The sequence below is a fragment of the Eptesicus fuscus genome, chromosome 15 (genome assembly GCF_027574615.1).
Source record: "Eptesicus fuscus isolate TK198812 chromosome 15, DD_ASM_mEF_20220401, whole genome shotgun sequence".
NCBI lineage: Eukaryota > Metazoa > Chordata > Mammalia > Chiroptera > Vespertilionidae > Eptesicus > Eptesicus fuscus.
In genome coordinates this window covers 17,272,688-17,274,594 of record NC_072487.1, presented here as the reverse complement: position 1 = coordinate 17,274,594, position 1,907 = coordinate 17,272,688, and the positions used below count along the sequence as shown (strand labels likewise).

The window sequence follows — 1,907 nt, the reverse complement described above, 5'->3', positions numbered from 1 at the left end:
ATGGCCCTCCTGCTCTCGCTGCTCACGGCCCTGGTGCTGTTCAGCTCTGGCCCCGGGGGAGCTCTGGGCTGTGACCCGCCTCAGGACCACGTCCTGCTCAGCAGGGAGAACTTAGTGCTTCTGAGCCACATGAGCACCATCTCCCCTCTCTTCTGTCTGAAGGACAGAAAGCACTTCAGCTTCCCCCGGGCAACGGTGGATGGCAGCCAGGTCCAGAAGGCCCAGGCCCTCTCTGTCCTCCACGAGATGCTCCAGCAGATCTCCGACCTCCTGCCCACAGACAACTCCTCTGTCACCTGGAACACGACCCTCGTGGACCAACTGCGCTCAGGACTCCATCGGCAGCTGGAAGACCTGGACACCTGCTGGGCGCGGGAGATGGGAGAGGAGGGATCTGCCCTGGCCACGCAGGGCCCTACCCTGGCCTTGAAGAGGTACTTCCAGGGCCTCCGTCTCTACCTGAAGGAGAAGAAATACAGTGACTGCGCCTGGGAAGTTGTCAGAGTGGAAATCATGAGATCCTTCTCCTCAACAAGAGCCTTGCAAGAAAGGCTGAGAAATAAGGACGGAGACGTGGGATCGCCCTGAGAGGATTCTCATGGGTGAATGCGCCACCTCACCTTTGCCCATATGTCCTGGGTCATGTGCAAAGGCTCTTCTATCTGCTTCAGTCACAGGATTTATTGAATTTTACTCAGTAAATCGGTTGTCAGAATGTTAAGTGAGAAAATGTTAAAAAATTCAGCTTCTGGGTTAACAGTCCCTGATAGTTTACTGCCTGAATTGTTATTTATTGTTATTTATTTTTTTATTATTTATTTTTTCGCCTTATTATATTTATGTATTTATATAACCAATATTTGCTATTACCTTGAATTAAAATTTACAAAACATGTAACTTTTTAAAATTATTAAATTTGCATTTTGCTTTATTTATTCTATTCTTACCAAAGAAAACTTCTTGAGTTTTTAACTTCTGAAAACCTAAATCCTCATTTTTTGAATCTATCTCAAAATAGCACTCTCTTTTTAAGTCCTTTAGAACAGTCCCCCACCTCTCAGAAAGTGCTATGGAAAGCTGGAAACACATAGAATGGAGAAGAGCCCTGGGAAACATGGAGGATGTTCGGTGCTTATGTCAGAATTGTAACCGGTTTCCATTCCGTCAGCGAGGAGGAGAGGGCAGGGATATCGGGGAGGGGTCTTTAGAGCGAAGTGGAAAGGATACACGGGATTTGTTGGCTGATATTGGCATCTGGGCCTCCTCCTACCACAGTCTCCCAGTCCTGCTTCACTGGATGTATTCACTCCCTTCCCGCCCCACCCTCCCCGCCTCTAGGTCTGTGGTAGTTTCCCCTTCAAGGTTTCTAATCAGAAGAAAAGCCACAGGGAGAGAGCAACTGTGGAGGGGCCGCTCTATGTTCTTCACAACTGTTGTGGACAGTTCTGCTTCTAGAGAGTGTGCTGATGGATGTTCTGGGCCCTGAGCAAATGCCAGTTCCAATGAGGGCAGGGAAGGGAGTCAGCCAAATGCACATAACTGCGTGTGTGCTGTGTGACTATCTTAGAGACAGGGAGAGGACCAGTTTGGGAGGATTTCTTGAATCTGTGTCTCAGATGACCTCGCCAATGCTTCAGTTCACTTGTGAATAAATTGTGGGTAATATTTTAATACATTTTTATCCTTTATCTTTCTCTCCTCTACCCCTCTACTTCATGGACCAGTTTAGGAGAAAAAAATCTTGCAAGTTCTCGACTTTTTCCTTCCTTTCTTTGCCTATCACCTTTCCAACATTAGGATCCTTGCTACTTGCTTTGCAGATTTAATGGAAGTCAACTGTGTTACTCTTAAGTTACAAATAGGTTGTTTGACCATTTGAGTTCTGCTGGTCTAAACTGTGATCACC

The 1,907-nt window shown here is 46.9% G+C and overlaps 1 protein-coding gene across 1 annotated transcript; it reads left to right on the top strand.

Moving 5' to 3' along the window:
* On the top strand, nucleotides 1-588 carry LOC129151665 (interferon omega-2-like). The gene has a single exon (XM_054727370.1). The coding sequence runs from the start codon at nucleotides 1-3 to the stop codon at nucleotides 586-588; it is 588 nt and encodes a 195-aa protein (XP_054583345.1).
* Nucleotides 589-1,907: the final 1,319 nt, after the last annotated feature.

Excerpts from the sequence above, each read along its gene's own strand:
- LOC129151665 (XM_054727370.1), top strand. The coding sequence starts at position 1 with ATGGCCCTCCTGCTCTCGCTGCTCACGGCCCTGGTGCTGTTCAGCTCT.